At 41.9% G+C, this 20169-nt stretch overlaps 1 protein-coding gene across 1 annotated transcript in view; it reads right to left on the reverse strand.

Annotated features, from left to right (window-relative positions):
• The window catches only part of LOC137645655 (long-chain fatty acid transport protein 4-like), a 129108-nt gene that overhangs the window by 39767 nt on the left and 69172 nt on the right, over window positions 1-20169 (reverse strand). Inside the window, exons 7-8 of the mRNA XM_068378488.1 lie at window positions 13852-13999; window positions 1648-1762 (exon numbers count right to left, since the gene is read on the reverse strand). Coding sequence (XP_068234589.1) covers window positions 1648-1762; window positions 13852-13999 — 263 coding nt within the window. The remainder of the gene's footprint in view (window positions 1-1647; window positions 1763-13851; window positions 14000-20169) is intronic.

A 20169-nucleotide genomic window follows, 5' to 3' on the forward strand; every position in this document is an offset into this window, starting at 1 on the left:
GTTGCTCTTCTTAAAATATTTTATTTTTCCTTATTTCCTTTCCTCACTGAGCTATTTTCCCTGTTGGAGCCCCTGGGCTTATAGCATCCTGCTTTTCCAACTAGGATTGTAGCTTAGCAAGTAATAATAATAATAATATTCCTGTGATGATATCAAATTTGATAAATAGGACTATTATAAAAATAGTCTTTGATGGTAACATAGAAATTCACTATACTTTACATAACTGTTTTCATTAGTTTATTCTATTGGCCCGCTTAGGCCTATTCAAAATGCAGTCCATATTATTTGAAATTTTCATAACCATGGCATAACTGTATATGCACTACTTTATGATAAGAGATAATATTTGCAAAAGATATAAAATAAAAACAATACAGTAATTGGTGCACAAAATTCATGTTTACCCTTCTGGTCCCTCTACTTCTCCAGAATACATTACAGGAATTTGATGTGTAAGCCCAATCTCAGATATTCAAAATTGATATGATAAATTATTTCCCTAACATTGGAACTGGCAGTATAAATCTGTAGTATAAATTTCAAATGTGATGATTAGGATATCAATGTGTATGCTATTTCATATAAAATAAAATGTGACTAATTCATTCAATGCTATTCATGATGTAAAAGACATTTTAATAGTGATTCAATATATTTACAATAATAATATTGTAAATGACTATATCTTTTGTCAGTGATAATTGTATTCCTGTTGTTATGAAGCCACTAGTGAACATCTGACATTTTATCTTTATGAGCAAATGAATCACAAGTATTTAATAGGTGTGGGTAATACTGGGAAACTGGATGAATTTAGTTGTAGTTTAGTCAGCTATTCAGAACTCAGTTTGTCACTGATAATTGTATTCCTGTTGTTATAAAGCCAGTAGTGAACATCTAACATTTTATCTTTATGAGCAAATGACCCACAAGTACAGTATTTAATAGGCATTGGTACAACTGCAAAACTGGATGAATTCCAGGGTAGTTTTGTCAGCTATTCAGAACTCAGTTTTTCCACCATTATTTGCTACACAGGCTTCTTAAGTATAAATATGAATGATGTAATTCATATAAAAACCTAAGACATTCAGTTCAAAGATACATTTGATGTTAGCTATAAAGTTTCAATCAGCCTCTGGGCTGGGACTAGTTGATCTATTAAGTTTCTAAAGAATAGAGACAGTTAAAACTCTTCCTTGGACGATCATTGCAGCCTCCCTGTGTTTCACTAAAACTTATTTTTCCGTTGGCAGAAAATGTCTAAATTTCAAGTCAAGACAGTATAGCAGAGAAAAATTTTAATCAGAAAATATTGCAGCTCCATGCAGGGTTTTGGTGGTATTTTCTTTAATTGAAAGAGAATAAATACTTTACCAAAATAAATGAATCTAGATGACATGTTATCTATGGGAAGATGATGTTTATAGTCCTTTGTTTTTTTAGAGAATGTTAAGATCATAAAACACAAATATTATGCGAATAACTTTCACCAAATCATTAACATCCCTTTGAGCCTTCAATATGATATTTATTGGAATTAAAGTTTTAACTTGGATTTTCTAATGGCTTTAAATGATGTTAAAAATACAATTGACTATAAACTACTCAACATTCAGAAATCAGTTCTTAACTTCTACTCACCTGACCTATTCCAACCATCCCACCAGCAGTGTGGTACAAAGGTAATGGATTATATATTATCTCATCTTCAGTGAGGCCAACCATACAGTGTGTTGCAGTGACAAAGAACATGAACCTGTTGAATAAAACAGTAACACACTTTAAATCCCAAAAACTTATTAAAGAGTCAAAGCAAATGGTAGTAAACAATTTTGAAGCAGATATAATGTATCAATCTCTGAAGTACGAACTTCTCAACCTTGCACAAATTATTTTCTCTCACTATCCCTAAATCCCTTCTTTAGGGGGGACCAACCAGCTTGGTTTTATACTTATACTGGAAGAAAAAATTCAGGATCTATGGTCACCATGAAACTCAAGTAACAGTAAACTGAAAATATTAATAAACTTTAACTTCAATATACCACAGTAAGTGTGGAGGAGGAAGGAATTGTTGAAATATAGAAAAAATAAATTATTTTATTAATATTCTGTCTGTTTCAATACATCTTAGTCACAACTATTATCTCACTCAAAAGGAGATTTGAAAGTGATGATAATTTAGATTATCATTAATTCAAATATATTCAAAGTCAATTTTGACAAACCTCCCATCATAATCACATACCATTCCATATTTGAATTAACCATGAAATTACAGTAATTAGAAATAAACCTTGCTTTTTTAAGGCTTTATGAATCAATAGAAAAAGACACGGACAATAATCTAAGCTACATGATTTTCATTTACACGTCACAGAATAACAAGTTAACGTCTTCATATATAACTAAAACTTCTCTCAAATAATGCATAAAAACTTCTCCCATGTAATGCTTAGCAAATATTGACATGTAATGCCACGGGTTCTGCCCATGAGATGTGTCAAGAACTTTTCTTAGGCAAAATTCTTAATGAAACTAAATACAGTAAGGTAGCCACACCCGTCATATCATGATCTTTAACTTTTAGAATAGAGGAATATTAGGAAAAAATTCCAAAAAACAAATAACAGATATTACCCCTAATTGATTACTGTACGTTTAATTCAACTTGTCATGATTGTTATATATCAGTGAACTATTTTAAAGGCAAAATGTGTGTGTTGGTTGTTATCGCTTGCCTTGTCTAAAATAAACTAGGAAATAACATGTGATGTGAGGGAACTTTCATTTAAGAATATATTCTTGTGTTCAGTTGCTATTTGGTGTTCAGATGGTACAGACCTGCTTTTGCGGAAAAATGTTATTTTCATTAGTAAAATAAATTTTTGAATATACTTACCCGATAATCATGTAGCTGTCAACTCCGTTGCCCGACAGAATTCTACGGGAGGGATACGCCAGCTATCACTATACTAGAAGGGGGTGTACTCACCAGCGTCACCTGTGGCCAGGTACTACAGTACTTCTTGTTGACACCGCCTCAATTTTTCCTCGGTCCACTGATTATCGGGTAAGTATATTCAAAAATTTATTTTACTAATGAAAATAACATTTTTCAATATTAAACTTACCCGATAATCATGTAGCTGATTCACACCCAGGGGGGTGGGTGAAAACCAGTGTACATGACTAAAGGATAGCTAAGTATCCCGTATTTCATATAATCAGTTATCTCAGAATAACAATGAAATAATAAGTACCTGGTAAGGAAGTCGACTTGAACCGTTACTCTGCCTTTATTAAGTTCGTCTTCCTTACTGAGCGCAGCGTTCCTCTTAGGAGGCTGAATCAACTCTAAGGTGCTAAAGTATATAGGGCTGCAACCCCTACTAAAGGACCTCTACACAACCTCTAACCCAGGCGCTTCTCAAGAATGAATTGACCACCCGCCAAATCAAAAGGATGCGGAAGGCTTCTTAGCCTACCGTAACAACCCATAAAAACAACAATAAAAGCATTCAAGAGAAAGGTTAAAAAAGGTTATGGGATTAAGGGAATGTAGTGGCTGAGCCCTCACCTACTACTGCACTCGCTGCTACGAATGGTCCCAGGGTGTAGCAGTTCTCGTAAAGAGACTGGACATCTTTAAGATAAAATGATGCAAACACTGACTTGCTCCTCCAATAAGTTGCATCCATTATGCTCTGCAGAGAACGGTTCTTATTAAAGGCCATCGAAGTGGCTACGGCTCTCACTTCGTAGGTCCTTACCTTCAGCAAAGCAAGGTCTTTCTCCTTCATGTGAGAATGGGCTTCTCTAATCAGAAGCCTTATATAATACGAAACTCCGTTTTTGGACATGGGCATCGAAGGTTTCTTGATTGCACACCATAAGGCTTCTGACTGTCCTCGTATAGGTTTTGACCTATTAAGATAATATTTCAGAGCTCTGACAGGGCAAAGAACTCTTTCTAGCTCGTTACTTACCATGTTGGAAAGGCTAGGAATTTCAAACGATCTAGGCCAAGGACGTGAAGGAAGTTCATTCTTAGCTAAAAATCCGAGCTGTAAAGAACATGTTGCAGATTCGGATGTGAACCCAATGTTCTTGCTGAAGGCATGAACCTCACTGACTCTTTTAGCTGTTGCAAGGCAGACGAGGAAAAGAGTCTTGAGGGTAAGGTCCTTGAAGGAAGCTGACTGGAGAGGTTCGAACCTAGGCGACATAAGGAACCTTAAGACTACGTCTAGATTCCAGCCTGGAGTGGGTAAACGACGTTCTTTAGAAGTCTCAAAAGACTTAAGGATGTCTTGAAGGTCCTTGTTGGAAGAAAGGTCCAAACCTCTGTGGCGGAGAACTGAAGCCAACATACTTCTGTACCCTTTAATCGTAGGAGCCGAAAGGGATCTCTCATTCCTTAGATGTAATAGGAAGTCAGCTATTTGGGTTACAGAGGTATTGGTAGAGGAAACTGCATTGGCTCTACACCAGCTCCGGAAGACTTCCCACTTGGATTGGTAGACTCTACGAGTGGATACCCTCCTTGCTCTGGCAATCGCACTGGCTGCCTCCTTCGAAAAGCCTCTAGCTCTAGCGAATCTTTCGACAGTCTGAAGGCAGTCAGCCGAAGAGCGTGGAGGTTTGGGTGCAACTTGTCTACGTGAGGTTGACGTAGAAGGTCCACTCTTAGAGGGAGAGTCCTGGGGACGTCGACCAGCCATTGTAGTACCTCTGTGAACCATTCTCTTGCAGGCCAAAGGGGAGCAACCAGCGTCAGCCGTGTCCCTTCGTGCGAGATGAACTTTTGAATGACTCTGTTGATGATCTTGAACGGTGGGAATGCGTAAAGGTCGAGATGGGACCAATTCAGCAGAAAAGCATCCACATGAACTGCTGCTGGGTCTGGAACTGGGGAACAGTACAAAGGAAGCCTCTTGGTCATGGAGGTGGCAAACAGATCTATTGTAGGCTGACCCCACAAGGTCCAAAGTCTGTTGCACACGCTCTTGTGAAGGGTCCATTCCGTGGGGATGACCTGATCTTTTCTGCTTAGGCGATCTGCTGAGACGTTCATGTTGCCCTGAATGAACCTCGTTACTAGGGTGAGGTTTAGACTTCTTGACCAAATGAGGAGGTCCCTTGCTATCTCGTACAGGTTCCTCGAATGGGTCCCTCCCTGCTTGGAGATGTAAGCCAAGGCTGTGGTGTTGTCGGAGTTCACCTCCACCACCTTGCCTAGCAGGAGGGACTTGAAGTTCAATAGGGCCATATGAACTGCCAGAAGCTCCTTGCAGTTGATGTGGAGCGTTTCCTGTTCCTTGTTCCACGTTCCCGAGCATTCCTGTCCGTTCAAGGTCGCGCCCCAGCCCGTGTCTGATGCATCCGAGAAGAGATGAAGATTGGGGGTCTGAATCGCTAATGATAGGCCCTCCTTGAGAAGGAGGTTGGTCTTCCACCACAAGAGAGTGGTCTTCATCTCTTTGGTGACAGGGATAGAGACTGCTTCGAGCGTCAAATCCTTGTCCCAATGAGCTGCTAGATGGAATTGGAGAGGGCGGAGGTGGAGTCTCCCTAACTCGACGAACAGGGCTAACGATGACAGGGTCCCTGTGAGACTCATCCACTGTCTCACCGAGCAACTGCTCCTCTTCAGCATGCTCAGGATGCAATCTAGGGCTTGGCTTATCCTTGGGGCCGATGGAAAAGCCCGAAAATCCTGACTCCGAATCTCCATTCCCAGGTAAACAATGGATTGGGAGGGAATGAGCTGGGACTTTTCTAAGTTGACTAACAGACCCAGTTCCTTGATCAAGTCCAAAGTCCAGTTGAGACTCTCCAGACAGCGACGACTCGTGGAGGCTCTCAACAGCCAGTCGTCTAAATAAAGGGAGGCTCTGATGTCCGATAAGTGGAGGAATTTTGCAATATTCCTCATCAGATGCGTAAACACCATAGGAGCTGTGCTTAGGCCAAAACACAGGGCTTGGAATTGGTACACAACCTTTCCAAAAACGAATCTCAGGAAAGGTTGGGAGTCTGGATGAATAGGAACGTGAAAGTAAGCGTCTTTCAGATCCAACGAGACCATCCAGTCCTCCTGCCTGACCGCTGCTAGGACCGACTTCGTCGTCTCCATAGTGAACGTCTGCTTGGTGACATAAGCATTGAGCGCGCTGACGTCCAGCACCGGTCTCCAACCTCCTGTCTTCTTGGCCACCAGAAAGAGACGGTTGTAGAAGCCCGGGGATTGATGGTCCCGGACTATAACCACTGCCTTCTTCTGTAACAGGAGCGACACCTCCTGGTGCAACGCTAGCCTCTTGTCCTTTTCCTTGTAGTTGGGAGAGAGGTTGATGGGAGAAGTGGTCAGAGGGGGTTTGCGGCAGAATGGTATCCTGTAACCCTCCCTCAGCCACCTGACAGACTAGGCGTCTGCACCTCTCCTTTCCCAAGCTTGCCAGAAGATCTTGAGTCTGGCTCCTACTGCTGTCTGGAGAGGAGGAGAGTCAGTGTTTGCCTTTTGAAGTCTTGGGACCTTTCCTAGACTTGCTCCTGGAAGAGTCTGGACGGGAGCTTCCTCGGCTGGGGGCTCTGCCACGAAAGGGCGGAATAAACCTTGTAGCAGGAGTATCAGCCACTGGGGTGCGGTAAGTCCTGGGAACTGAGGGAGCAACCTTAGTCTTACGAGCTGAAGAGGCCACAAGATCATGAGTGTCCTTCTGAATCAGGGCCGCAGACAAGTCCTTGATAAGCTCTTCGGGAAACAAGAACTTAGAAAGCGGAGCGAACAGGAGTTGAGACCTTTGACAAGGTGTGATGCTGGAAGAAAGAAAGGTGCAAAGTTGCTCCCTTTTCTTAAGAACTCCTGACACAAACATTGAAGCAAGCTCGCCAGATCCATCCCGAATTGCTTTATCCATGCAGGACATTAAAAGCATGGCCGAGTCCTTGTCCGCAGGGGAGGTCTTCTTGCTAAGGGCCCCCAGGCACCAGTCTAGAAAATTAAACATCTCAAAGGCACGAAATACACCCTTTAGGAAGTGGTCTAAATCGGAGAAGGTCCAGCAAACCTTAGAGCGCCTCATTGCTGTTCTACGAGGAGAGTCGACCAAACTTGAGAAGTCAGCCTGGGCAGAGGCAGGGACTCCCAAGCCTGGTTCCTCTCCTGTGGTATACCATACGCCCGCTTTAGAAGTGAGCTTAATAGGTGGGAACATAAAGGAAGTCTTCCCTAGTTGCTGTTTAGACTGCAACCACTCCCCTAATATTCTTAAAGCTCTCTTAGAGGACCTAGCAAAGACGAGCTTAGTATACGTTGACTTAACAGGCTGCATGCCCAGCAAAAACTCAGATGGAGGAGAGCGGGGGGTAGCAGAAACAAAATGGTCCGGGTATACCTCTCTGAAAAGAGCCAGGACCTTACGAAAGTCAATGGGTAGAGGAGAAGACTTGGTTTCTTCCACGTCTGATGAGGGATCCAGGTGCGCAGCTTCCTCCTCAGAAACCTCATCACCAGAGTGTAGCGAAGTGAGAGGTAATGTAACAGTGGTATGCTGAACAGCAGAATCTGAACAAGCGGGTGCATAAACGCTTGTGGTTTCATCCTCAAGTCTCTGTTGCTGAGTTAAAACCTGAGGTTCAAGCTGCAAAGGCTGGTCAAGAAGAGTAGAGGAAGGTAGGCGCATGGGTTGAGGTGGCTGACTCCTGGCATGAGTTTCTTGTCTCAAGAGTTGCGCTTGCTGTAAGGGTTGCGGATGCGCAGTAGCAGGTTCCTGAGGAACGAGTTGAGGTTCCTGAGGTGTGAGCTGCGAGAGTTGAGGTAGCGGCTGCGCAGAACGCAGTTCTTGTCTCGCGAGTTGAGGTTCCTGAGGTGCTAGCCTAAGGTGTTGAGGCTCTCGCCTTGAGGAGGGTTGAGGTCGCTGCAGCGAGTGCTGAGGTGGCTGCCTCATGGATGGAAGAGGTTGTCGTACCTCAAGAGATTGTTGCCTCGCTGGTGGAACCGCAAGCGGAAGCGGAGGAAGTAAGGCATAAGATTCTTGCTCCCATTGCTGAGGTTGCCTTAAGGAAGGCGGAGGTTGCTGCACACCGCTGGTAACTGGCAACTCAGTACGCGGTAAGGTATCCTGAGGAGCCTCAACTTCGTACGCCTGGCAGACTGGACTGCGGTTAGGCGGAGCGATCGCAGGAGGAGGTGTAACCTTCTCAGCCTGACACTCACGCATTAAGACCGCAAGCTGTGACTGCATGGACTGCAGCAAAGTCAACTTGGGGTCGACAGACGCTAAGGTCTGCTGAGGCAAAGCCTTAACAGAAGATGAGGTCTGTTGCGGCATCACCTTACCCCTCTTAGGAGGTGTGCAGTCACCTGATGACTGCGGAGAGTCAGAGCTAATCCAATGACTGCAACCAGGTTGTAGAGCTCTTGAGGTCTGGACTTTGCGTTTGAGAGGTCTTGAGACCTGAGTCCAGCGTTTTCTCCCTGACATTTCTTCAGCAGACGAGTAAAAGACGGGCTCAATCGTCTGCGGGTGGGAGTGACGGTCTCTGTAAGACACGTCCGCAACCACCGAGGATACTTCTGTGCGCCGATCAAGGCCTGCCGAACCCTTTTGCCCTTCGACATTGCTTCTCCCCTGGGCTTGGGAGCTTGCAAGAGGTCCCGGACTGGGAGGACGACTGGCACGCACAGAAGTACCCTCACGCACCACACTGACACTGACACTAGCACTTGGCACCGCACTGACACTAGCACTTGTCACAGCACTGGCACTATCACCTCCCACTGCACTTTTGACCTTAAGTTCTTTGACTTCTGCCATAAGAGACTTATGGTCACTAACCACCGATTCCACTTTGTCACCTAAAGCCTGAATGGCACGCAAAACATCGGACATATCAGGTTGAGTACAAATAGTAGGTTCGGGGTTAGCCACTACAGGGGGAGGAAAAGGTTGAGGATCATGAGGTGAGGAAAAAAGTGAAGAGCGAGAAGAACTCCTCCTAACTCTCTCTCTCTCTAACTTGGTTGAATATTTCAGGAATCGAACAAATTCAAGTTCCGAAAGTCCGGCGCATTCCTCACATCGATCTTCCAACTGACAGGGTCTTTCCCTACAGTCAGAACAAGCGGTGTGAGGATCTACCGAGGCCTTCGGAATACGCCTATTACAAGACCTACATCGTCTATGGGGTGGGGCTTGTGAAAGGTCAGACATCTTGAATCAAAGAGTTAGTCAAGGGGAATTCCAAATCAAGCAAAAGAGATCGTTAACCATTAAACAGAACTAAATAAAAGCTATCTAAGCTAATAGAGAAGTTTCCAGTATAGCGACAGCCGAAATCTGAGAGAAATACTTCACCAAAAGCCGTGAACAATACTCCAAGATTATAAGCGTATCCCAGAACGTCTTGCCGGAAGCACGACAGAGGAAAAATTGAGGCGGTGTCAACAAGAAGTACTGTAGTACCTGGCCACAGGTGGCGCTGGTGAGTACACCCCCTTCTAGTATAGTGATAGCTGGCGTATCCCTCCCGTAGAATTCTGTCGGGCAACGGAGTTGACAGCTACATGATTATCGGGTAAGTTTAATATTGAAAACTACTTTTTAAGTTATCTGTCAAATGCTGTATAATGTTATGGTGAGTTACGGAGATATGGCGGCACATCGGTACGTATTATGGCTTGACATATGAGTTATTTTTTGACGAGTTAAAATTTAAATTTTCTAGGGAAATATGTGTAGATACATTTGGATGCTTAGTTTGACTTAAAGTAATATGTTTGCTTTAGAATATGCCAATTTGTTAGTTCTCAAATGATTGAGCTTCCTATATAAGTGTAAAGACATACCACATCTTCGTGTGCAAGTGTTACTTTCGGTGTTTTCTATGTACAGTAATGTGATTTTATTGAGTTCTTTATTGTTGATATAATTTTTCTTTTGTTATAGTTTTACAAGTTTCATGGACAGATTTATGGATACAGAACTTGGAATAAACAGAGTTAACGAATACACCAGAGTCTAATCTTTTTTTATTCATCCATCTGTTGTCTAGTTTTGAACCCTGCATCTAATTAGAAATGGTACTGATATTTTCCCTCAGTTACTATTCACTACCTGTGTGAAGGGATATGACAATTGTGAAGAAAGGTTCTTGTTCTAGAAATAATTCTTAACTCTAAAATCTTCTAAGATAGAATTAATTTAACCAGATCAAATCCCACAGGCCTAAAAAAAAAAAAGAGTATACATATACATACATATACCAAAGGCACTTCCCCCAATTTTGGGGGGTAGCCGACATCAACAAGAAACGAAACAAAAAAGGGGACCTCTACTCTCTACGTTCCTCCAGCCTAACCAGGGACTCAGCCGAGTTCAGCTGGTACTGCTAGGGTGCCACAGCCCAACCTCCCACATTTCCACCACAGATGAAGCTTCATACTGCCGAGTCCCCTACTGCTGCTACCTCCCCGGTCATCTAAGGCACCGGAGGAAGCAGCAGGGCCTACTGGAACTGCGTCACAATCGCTCGCCATTCATTCCTATTTCTAGCACGCTCTCTTGCCTCTCTCGCATCTATCCTCCTATCACCCAGAGCTTTCTTCACACCATCCATCCACCCAAACCTTGGCCTTCCTCTTGTACTTCTCCCATCAACTCTTGCATTCATCACCTTCTTTAGCAGACAGCCATTCTCCATTCTCTCAACATGGCCAAACCACCTCAACACATTCATATCCACTCTAGCCGCTAACTCATTTCTTACACCCGTTCTCACCTTCACCACTTCGTTCCTGACCCTATCTACTCGAGATACACCAGCCATACTCCTCAGACACTTCATCTCAAACACATTCAATTTCTGTCTCTCCATCACTTTCATTCCCCACAACTCCGATCCATACATCACAGTTGGTACAATCACTTTCTCATATAGAACTCTCTTTACATTCATGCCCAACCCTCTATTTTTTACTACTCCCTTAACTGCCCCCAACACTTTTCAACCTTCATTGTCTCTCTGACGTACATCTGCTTCCACTCCACCATTTGCTGCAACAACAGACCCCAAGTACTTAAACTGATCCACCTCCTCAAGTAACTCTCCATTCAACATGACATTCAACCTTGCACCACCTTCCCTTCTCGTACATCTCATAACCTTACTCTTACCCACATTAACTCTCAACTTCCTTCTCTCACATACCCTTCCAAATTCTGTCACTAGTCGGTCAAGCTTCTCTTCTGTGTCTGCTACCAGTACAGTATCATCCGCAAACAACAACTAATTTACCTCCCATTCATGATCATTCTCGTCTACCAGTTTTAATCCTCGTCCAAGCACTCGAGCATTCACCTCTCTCACCACTCCATCAACATACAAGTTAAACAACCACGGCGACATCACACTCTCACCGGAAACCAATCGCTCACTTCATTTCCTATTCTAACACATGCTTTACTACCTTTGTAGAAACTTTTCACTGCTTGCAACAACCTTCCACCAACTCCATATAACCTCATCACATTCCACATTGCTTCCCTATCAACTCTTATCATATGCTTTCTCCAGATCCATAAACGCAACATACACCTCCTTACCTTTTGCTAAATATTTCTCGCATATCTGCCTAACTGTAAAAATCTGATTCATACAACCCCTACCTCTTCTAAAACCACCCTGTACTTCCAAGACTGCATTCCCTGTTTTATCCTTAATCCTATTAATCAGTACTCTACCATACACTTTTCCAACTACACTCAACAAACTAATACCTCTTGAATTACAACACTCATGCACATCTCCTTTACCCTTATATAGTGGTACAATACATGCACAGACCCAATCTACTGGTACCATTGACAACACAAAACACACATTAAACAATCTCACCAACCATTCAATTACAGTCACACCCCCTTCCTTCAACATCTCAGCTTTCACACCATCCATACCAGATGCTTTTCCTACTCTCGTTTCATCTAGTGCTCTCCTCACTTCCTCTATTGTAATCTCTCTCTCATTCTCATCTCCCATCACTGGCACCTCAACACCTGGAACAGCAATTATATCTGCCTCCCTATCATCCTCAACATTCAGCAAACTTTCAAAATATTCCGCCCACCTTTTCCTTGCCTCCTCTCCTTTTAACAACCTTCCATTTCCATCTTTCACTGTCTCTTCAATTCTTGAGCCGGCCTTTCTTACTCTCTTCACTTCTTTCCAAAACTTCTTCTTATTCTCTTCATATGACTGACCCAGTCCCTGACCCCACCTCAGGTCAGCTGCCCTCTTTGCCTCACGTACCTTGCGCTTTACTTCCACCTTTTTCTCTCTATATTTTTCATACTGCTCTATACTATTACTCTGCAGCCATTCTTCAAAAGCCCTCTTTTTCTCTTCCACTTTTACCTTCACTCCTTCATTCCACCATTCACTGCCCTTCCTCATGCTGCCTCCAACAACCTTCTTGCCACATACATCACTTGCAATCCCAACAAAATTTTCTTTTGCTAACTTCCACTCCTCCTCTAAATTACCAGTTTCTCTTACTCTCACCTCGTCATATGCCTTTTTCAACCTTTCCTGATATTTACTTTTTACCCCAGGTTTTATTAGCTCTTCAACCCTCACTAGCTCCCTTTTACATCCACCTACTCTATTCCCCCACTCTTTTGCTACAACCAATTTTCCTTCCACCAAAAAATGATCAGACATACCGTTAGCCATACCCCTAAACACGTGCACGTCTTTCAATCTTCCAAACATTTTTTTTAGTTATCAACACATAACACATAATAGATTCAGAAATTCCCTTTACCGAAGCTAATGTTGAGAAAACTTTTCGCCATACGAACTTTTAAATCTATTTCCTTCAATTATTTCTAAAATAGAGCTCTCCAATATTCATAAGAAAAACATTCAATCCAATGAATAAAAAGATCTGCTAGTCTCAAAAATCAAAAGACCTTAAAATTATCTTGGATGAAATTTGAAAGTGTCTTGTCCTATCCCATATGCTTAAGAACTGAATTAAGCATTGAACTATAACATTTAATAGCTGATACAAGGATGGACATTTTCTCTTATAAAACAAAAAACATATAAGAAAATGAACAATATTACCTCATCTCCTTGTCATTACACCAGGAGGTTGAGGTAGGGAACTTGATATGTTAAGACAAAGTTATCAAGTGTTAATTTACTAGTTCTTATGATTGCACTTCAAATAGATGGGTGCTAATGAAGTCTGGGTGGGTAATGAAAAAATGTAGTTTTATTACCAAAATCATGTTTTCCATAAAATACAAAATCTATGAGTAAGAACCTCAGCTGCCTATCAAGTAAAGGCCGAGTGGGTGACGTATCATTTAAGACCACAAATTGTTTCTTGATCTCTTTAACCTGTGTACATATTAACTCACTATAAGGTCTTAGATTTATTCGTTAGTTAAGGTGTACACGTATCTCATTCATCTCTGCAGAATACTAGGTTATTCTCAGGTTTCATAATATTTAACTAGCTTCCACTCTTCAAGTCCCAAGGTATTTGGATATCAAGGAGTCTACCATATAAACCAGATTTGTATGGTCTAGTTCCTTCTGATTTGTGATACAATAGATATCAAAGTTGCCATCAATTGAGTCAATTGATGTCTGATTATAGTGAGGTCTGGTGTAATGATGCATATATCTTATCGATTCATAATAAGGTAAGAATGCTGCTATTTGTTCTACTGCTTCAGTATTGGTACAAAACATTAAAAAAAACATGAGTTTTGTCTTGTATGAACACATCATAGCTAAAGTGAACAATAAAAGAGAGAGTTTAAGTACCTGATATGTTTAATCACAGCAGCTTTTGGAAGCCCAGTTGTACCAGAGGTATATATGTAAATAAGCCGGTCATTGGATTTAACTGAATCAATTTGAGGGGGTGGTGTAGGATTAGAGGCACTCAACAAAGGGTCTAAGTTCTTTGCCCCTGTAAAAGAAAGGAAAATTATTATAAACAAAACTAATGAAACTTGAATATCTCAATTCCTATGTTAGCAATTCAACGAAAGGTAGTAAAACAAGGCATACTGCAAATACCTGTACCATAAAAGTCTATGCTTGTAAAATAGGGTTAAATGAGGTGATGGTTATAAAGCAGTATATCACAAATTACCCATTTGGCAGGGTATAGTTTTTAATCATTATTATTATTATTATTATTATTATTATTATTATTATTATCCCTTTTACCCCCAAAGGACGTACTGGTACGTTTCACAAAAGCCATCCCTTTATCCCCATGGACGTACCGGTACGTCCTTGCAAAAAAATGCTATAAAATATTTTTTTCCCATATTTTTGAAAAATATTTGAGAAAATTCAGGCATTTTCCAAGCGAATGAGCCCAACCTGACCTCTCTATGACAAAAATTAAGGCTGGTAGAGCAATTTAAAAAAAATATACTGCAAAATGTGCTGGGAAAAAAATAACCCCATGGGGGTTAAGGGTTGGAAATTTCCAAATAGCCTGGGGGTAAAAGGGTTATTATTATTACTAATATTAAAATTAATAATATTGATGTTAATATTAATAAATGACATTAATATAATTATTAACAATAATATCATTAATAATTTTGATATTAATTATATCATTATCGATAATATCAATATTATTAACATTGATATTATTATCAATAATGATATTAATAATAATATTTTTAACAATAATATTATCAACATCATTATTATATTATTATCATTATTATTATCATATATATGTATATCATTAACATTATTAATATCCTTTTTATTAATATTATTAATAATAATATCATTATTACTATAATTAATAATAATATTAATATTATTAACAATAATATGATTATTATTAATATAAATATCAATATTATTAAATTATTTATATTAATTATACTAATATTAATAATATTTATAATGATAATAATAATAATAAGATTACTATTAATATTATTGATAATATTATTATTATTAATATTATTTATAATGATATTAATATTATTAATATTAATATCAATATTATTAATAATATTGATATAAATATTAATATCATTATCATCAAAACTAATAATATTAATATCATTAATAATATTGATATCAATATTACTAATATTAATATTATTAATATTTTTAATATCAATAATAATATTAATATTATCCAATGAATATTATTAAAAATAATATTAATAATACTAATATTCTTAGAAATATAATTAATAATCATGTCATTAATATTAATAATATTAATATTGTTGATATTAATATTATTATGTTATTTTGATAATAAAATAAATTTTTGAATATACTTACCCGGTGATTATAATAGCTGCAACTCTGTTGCTCGACAGAAAACTCTAAGGTAAAATTCGCCAGCGATCGCTACACAGGTTGCGGGTGTGCCTAACAGCGCCATCTGTCGTCCAGATACCCAGTACTCAATGTAAACAAAGAACTCAATTTTCTCCTCGTTCCACTGCGTCTCTATTGGGGAGGAAGGGAGGGTCCTTTAATTTATAATCACCGGGTAAGTATATTCAAAAATTTATTTTATTATCAAAATAACATTTTTCAATATTTAACTTAGCCGGTGATTATAATAGCTGATTCACACTCAGGGGGGTTGGTAGAGACCAGCACTATGTTTACATTATTATGAGCTAAGAATTTTTATTTCATTTTAGAAGTTATCAAAATAACAAAAACAAAATAAATGGGTACCTGGTAAGGAAGTCGACTTGAACAATTACTCTGCCTTTTTAAGTACGTCTTCCTTACGGAGCCTCGCGATCCTCTCAGGATGCTGATCGACCCCTAGGATCTGAAGTATCAAGGGTTGCAACCCATACAACAGGACCTCATCAAAACCTCTAATCTAGGCGCTTCTCAAGAAATGACTCTGACCACCCGCCAAATCAACCAGGATGCGAAAGGCTTCTTAGCCTTCCGGACAACCCAAAAACAACAATAAAAACATTTCAAGAGAAAGATTAAAAAGGTTATGGAATTAGGGAATTCGCTGCTACGAATGGTCCCAGAGTGTAGCAGTCCTCGTAAAGAGACTGGACATCCTTAAGATAAAAAGACGCGAACACTGACTTGCTTCTCCAATAGGTTGCGTCGATTATACTTCGCAGAGATCTATTTTGTTTAAAGGCCACGGAAGTTGCGACAGCTCTAACTTCGTGTGTCCTTACCTTCAGGAAAGCTTGGTCTTCCTCACTCAGATGGGAATGAGCTTCTCGTATTAACCGTCTGATAAAATAGGATAAAGCATTCTTTGACATAGGCAAAGATGGTTTCTTAACTGAACACCATAAAGCTTCAGACGGGCCTCGTAAAGGTTTAGTTCGTTTTAAATAGAACTTAAGAGCTCTTACAGGGCATAAGACTCTTTCTAGTTCATTTCCAACCATATTCTTTAAGCTTGGAATATCGAACGATTTTGGCCAAGGTCGAGAAGGCAGCTCGTTTTTGGCTAGAAAACCAAGTTGTAGAGAACATGTAGCCGTTTCAGATGAGAATCCGATGTTCTTGCTGAAGGCATGAATCTCACTGACTCTTTTAGCTGTGACTAGGCATACCAGGAAAAGAGTCTTTAAGGTGAGATCTTTCAGGGAGGCTGATTGTAGCGGCTCAAACCTGTTTGACATAAGGAATCTTAGTACCACGTCTAAATTCCAACCAGGTGTAACCAAACGACGCTCCTTCGTGGTCTCAAAAGACTTAAGGAGGTCCTGTAGATCTTTATTGTTGGAAAGATCTAAGCCTCTGTGACGGCAGACTGATGCCAACATGCTTCTGTAACCCTTGATAGTGGGAGCTGAAAGAGATCGTTCTTTCCTCAGATATAAGAGGAAGTCGGCTATTTGAGTTACAGAGGTACTGGTCGAGGATACGGATACTGACTTGCACCAGTTTCGGAAGATTTCCCACTTCGATTGGTAGACTCTAAGGGTGGATGTTCTCCTTGCTCTAGCAATCGCCCTGGCTGCCTCCTTCGAAAAGCCTCTAGCTCTTGAGAGTCTTTCGATAGTCTGAAGGCAGTCAGACGAAGAGCGTGGAGGCCTTGGTGTACCTTCTTTACGTGTGGCTGACGTAGAAGGTCCACCCTTAGGGGAAGTGTTCTGGGAACGTCTACTAGCCATCGAAGTACCTCGGTGAACCATTCTCTCGCGGGCCAGAGGGGAGCAACTAGCGTCAACCTTGTCCCTTCGTGAGAGGCGAACTTCTGCAGTACCTTGTTGACAATCTTGAACGGAGGGAATGCATATAGATCTAGATGTGACCAATCTAGGAGAAAGGCATCTATATGAACTGCTGCTGGGTCCGGGATTGGTGAGCAATAGATTGGGAGCCTCTTGGTCATCGAGGTTGCGAAGAGATCTATGGTTGGCTGGCCCCAGGTGGCCCAAAGTCTCTTGCATACATCCTTGTGGAGGGTCCATTCTGTTGGAATTATTTGTCCCTTCCGACTGAGACAATCTGCCATGACATTCAAGTTGCCTTGGATGAACCTCGTTACTAGTGATATGTTTAGACCTTTTGACCAGGTGAGGAGGTCCCTTGCGATCTCGTACAACGTCAGAGAGTAGGTCCCTCCTTGCTTGGAGATGTACGCCAAAGCCGTGGTGTTGTCCGAGTTCACCTCCACCACTTTGCCTTGAAGGAGAGACCTGAAGCTTTTCAAGGCCAGATGTACTGCCAGTAGCTCCTTGCAGTTGATATGCATTGTCCTTTGACTCGAGTTCCATATTCCCGAGCATTCCCGACCGTCTAATGTCGCACCCCAGCCTACGTCCGATGCGTCCGAGAAGAGAACGTGGTTGGGAGTCTGAACAGCCAGGGGAAGACCCTCTCTTGGGTTGATATTGTCCTTCCACCAAGTCAGACAAGACTTTATCTTTTCGGAAACCGGGATCGAGACCGCTTCTAGCGTCTTGTCCTTTTTCCAGTGAAAAGCTAGATGGTATTGAAGAGGACGGAGGTGTAGTCTTCCTAGTGACACAAATTGTTTCACGGATGACAGCGTCCCTACCAGACTCATCCACAGCCTGACTGAGCAGCGTTCCTTCTTCAGCATCTTCTGGATGGATACCAGGGCTTGATCTATTCTGGGGGCTGATCGTCTTGTTGTTCAGCAACGTCCTCATCAGAGGGTTCCTCATCCGAAAACTGATGAGGAAACGGCAACGGAGTGGGCAACGTCTGGCTCGCTGAGTCCGGTCGCACTGGTGGATGCGTGACGGAGCCGGACGCAATATCATGGAACTGCTGCACAGTCTGTGAACTGTCAACAACCATGGGTGCGCGAGGAAGCACAGCGTCAACCCGAGACTGTCTAGACCGTCTGGGTTGTGCAGTCAACACCCTACCGGGTTGCTGAGGTTGACGCACTGCGTCAAAACAAGTCACCTCTGCTGGTTGTTGAACGTCCTGAACGTCAACAACCACCTCCGAGCGTCGCTTAACGTCAACGTGCGGCTGGCAACCCACACTGGGTCGCATCGGTGGAGGAACCACCTCAACTGGCAGACGCGAGTAGGTTACCTCAGCGTCAACAGGGCGCACAACCGACCGGTTGGAAGGTTGTTGGCCAGAAGGTTCGGTAGCAACCTTCTCCGCATTAAAGTCCTCTATCAAGGACGCAAGCTTGGACTGCATGTCTTGCAGCAAAGCCCATTTAGGGTCTACGGGAGCAGGTGTGGCAACAGACGGGGTTAGCGACTGAGGCGGTACCGTTTACCATCCCTGAAAGCCTTGTTATGCGTGACATAATTGTACAGCAAAACTTCAAAGGCTCGAAAACAGCTGTGAAGTTGACCTGTAAACAACTTGGAGCGTCTCCTGGCTAGGCGCCAGGGAGAGTCTACGAGAATTGAGAAGTCTATCTGGGCAGAGGCATGAACTCCCAAGCCGAGAACTTCTCTCGTGTCATATCAGACTCTCGCTCTATAAACCAGTTTAAAAGAAGGGAAAGCAAAGGCTGTATCCCCCAAACTCCTTCTGGTGAAAAACCAGTCGCCTAGTCAAGAGAGCACTAGCTTAAAAACAACGGCTTCGGAGTAGCTAGGCCTAGTGTAAGCTCTGACGTTTAGGCGAACGAGGAGCAGCAGTTACAAAAAGATCCGGACAAAGATCCTTAAAAAAAATCATCATGATTTAATTAAAGTCCATAGGAGGCTAAGCAGCTTTAGGCTCCTCTCCATCTGACAGAGTCCTCAAGGGAATATCAGTAGGAGGGAGAACAGCAACTTCCTCATCTACAGGAACCTTGTCCGATAAAAGCTGAGTCTCAAGCAAGGGAGAGACCTACCGTGGTGGCAATGCTTTACAAGCAGAGTCCACACTCACTGGTGCATTAGTAGCGGACCAGAACGCAATGTCATGTAACTGCTTGACAGTCTGTGATCTGTCAACAACTGAACTGTCAACCACAACAGGTGCGTGAGGACGCACAGCGTCCACTCGAGACTGCTTTGACTGCCTAGACTGAGCAGTCAAAACAACTCTAGAATGCGGAGGTTGACGCACAGCGTCAAAACAAGTCAACTCCGATTGTTAGTGAACGTCTTGAACGTCAACAGGAGCATCAGCAAGTGGCCTAACGTCCAAATGCGGCTGAAAAACCACACGAGACCGCATCGAGTGTGGTTCTAAACAACCTGACTGACGTGACTAAGCTACGCCAACGTCAACAGTAAGCACAAAGGAACGTTACATTGGCTGAAAGCCAGGATATCGATGAGATAAACGGCTAGACTCAACGGACTAATCGGTAGAATAGTCTTCCAAAAGGGAGGCAAGCATATACTGCATGTCTTGCCATACAACCCAAAGGATCAACGGAAATGGTTGTGGTAAGAGACGAGGGTAACGTCTGTGACCGCAACACTTTGCCTACAAAAAAAGACTCTCGGAGTCTGTGTTACGCTTTTGTTAGGCGGCGAGCAGTTATCCGATGACTGCATAGGGTCAGAGCTGTGCTAATGGTTGTAACCAGGACGCTGGACCTGTCCTGAAAGGACTGACTTTCGCTTAAGGGCTTCGAAACCTTGTGACAGGTTTCTTATGCGAAAAGCCTTCGGATGACGAGGAGAAACAACGTCTCTCTCGTCTTAT

This window comes from Palaemon carinicauda, chromosome 8 (genome assembly GCF_036898095.1).
Source record: "Palaemon carinicauda isolate YSFRI2023 chromosome 8, ASM3689809v2, whole genome shotgun sequence".
Taxonomy (NCBI): Eukaryota; Metazoa; Arthropoda; class Malacostraca; order Decapoda; family Palaemonidae; genus Palaemon; species Palaemon carinicauda.